The sequence below is a fragment of the Gekko japonicus genome, unplaced genomic scaffold (assembly GCF_001447785.1).
Source record: "Gekko japonicus isolate JY-2015 unplaced genomic scaffold, Gekko_japonicus_V1.1 scaffold5638, whole genome shotgun sequence".
Taxonomy (NCBI): Eukaryota; Metazoa; Chordata; class Lepidosauria; order Squamata; family Gekkonidae; genus Gekko; species Gekko japonicus.
Window position 1 is genome coordinate 8,974 of NW_015164379.1, and position 996 is coordinate 9,969.

The 996-nt window shown below is 50.4% G+C and overlaps 1 protein-coding gene across 1 annotated transcript in view; it reads left to right on the forward strand.

The window, feature by feature from the left end:
- LOC107108456 (WASH complex subunit FAM21-like) overlaps positions 1-996 on the forward strand; it is a gene marked incomplete at its 3' end in the record, with an annotated part of 46,423 nt that overhangs the window by 8,967 nt on the left and 36,460 nt on the right. The window contains exon 3 of the mRNA XM_015408893.1: positions 540-605. Within this exon, the coding sequence (XP_015264379.1) occupies positions 540-605 (66 nt within the window). The remainder of the gene's footprint in view (positions 1-539; positions 606-996) is intronic.

Sequence of the window (996 nt, forward strand, 5' to 3'; positions counted from 1 at the left end):
AACAGTCCAGTGGCACCTTTAAGACCAAGTTTTATTTAGGTACAAGCTCTCCCTCCTCTGCGAGGGTAGATCTGCACGTCCCGTCCACCCCAAATAGCTAGCAATCCAAAACAGTCTAGTGGTGGGTGTTGCCTTCTGACACACTTCCGGTGATGTCAGGGGGTGTGGCATATGCAAATAAGTTATGCTAATGAGTTGTGCTGATGAGCTCCTGCACCTCTTTTTCTACGAAATGACCCCTGGAGGGAACACTGAAAACAACAGATAAACAGAGTTATCAGCAAGGTAAATGGCCACGAGCTGGACACAGAGGAAACCCGGGCTGAGGTCCAAGTCCGGAATGGGCCTGGGCAAGCAAGACTGACCTTGATAGACTGGTGGTGTGATTCAGTATACCGAGGGTCTGATTCAGTATAAGGCAGCTTCATGTGTTCTCATGTGTGTGACTGCCTTGTCGAAAATGCCTCTAGCGTACGAGGGGGCTTTGCATTTGCACTGTGTGCGTCTCGTACAAACAGGGTGTCCTCAATGTTTTATAGAGAGTATATGATGAAGAAGTGGAAGAATCGGCACCCAGAACTGAAGCAGGAGACAAACCAGAACAGGCAAGTGGACTTAAAGGGTCATCTGGGAGGTGGGGGCATGTGGATGCACAATCACTCTTTGGGTGAAGAAGGACTTCCTCATCAAGTTGCTACCTCCTTAAGGCAGCCCTGTGAGTCCCTGCCCTCCCAGTCGTCCTCTTGCTAACAGCCTTGCTGAGGTCTTGCAAACGGAGGCTCCCCCTGGCTTATTTAATAGTCAATCCATCTCATGTTGGGTCCTCCTCTTTTCCTGCCTGCCGCCTTCAGCTTTTCCTAGCTTTGTTGTCCTTTGCAGTGAGGCTTGTTTTCTCATAAACCAGGGTACAATATTTGATATACAGAAAACACATTGAGTCCCCGGTCACACGGGCCAGATAACGCCGGGGGGGGGGGAGGCGTGGCTGTTCGCCCT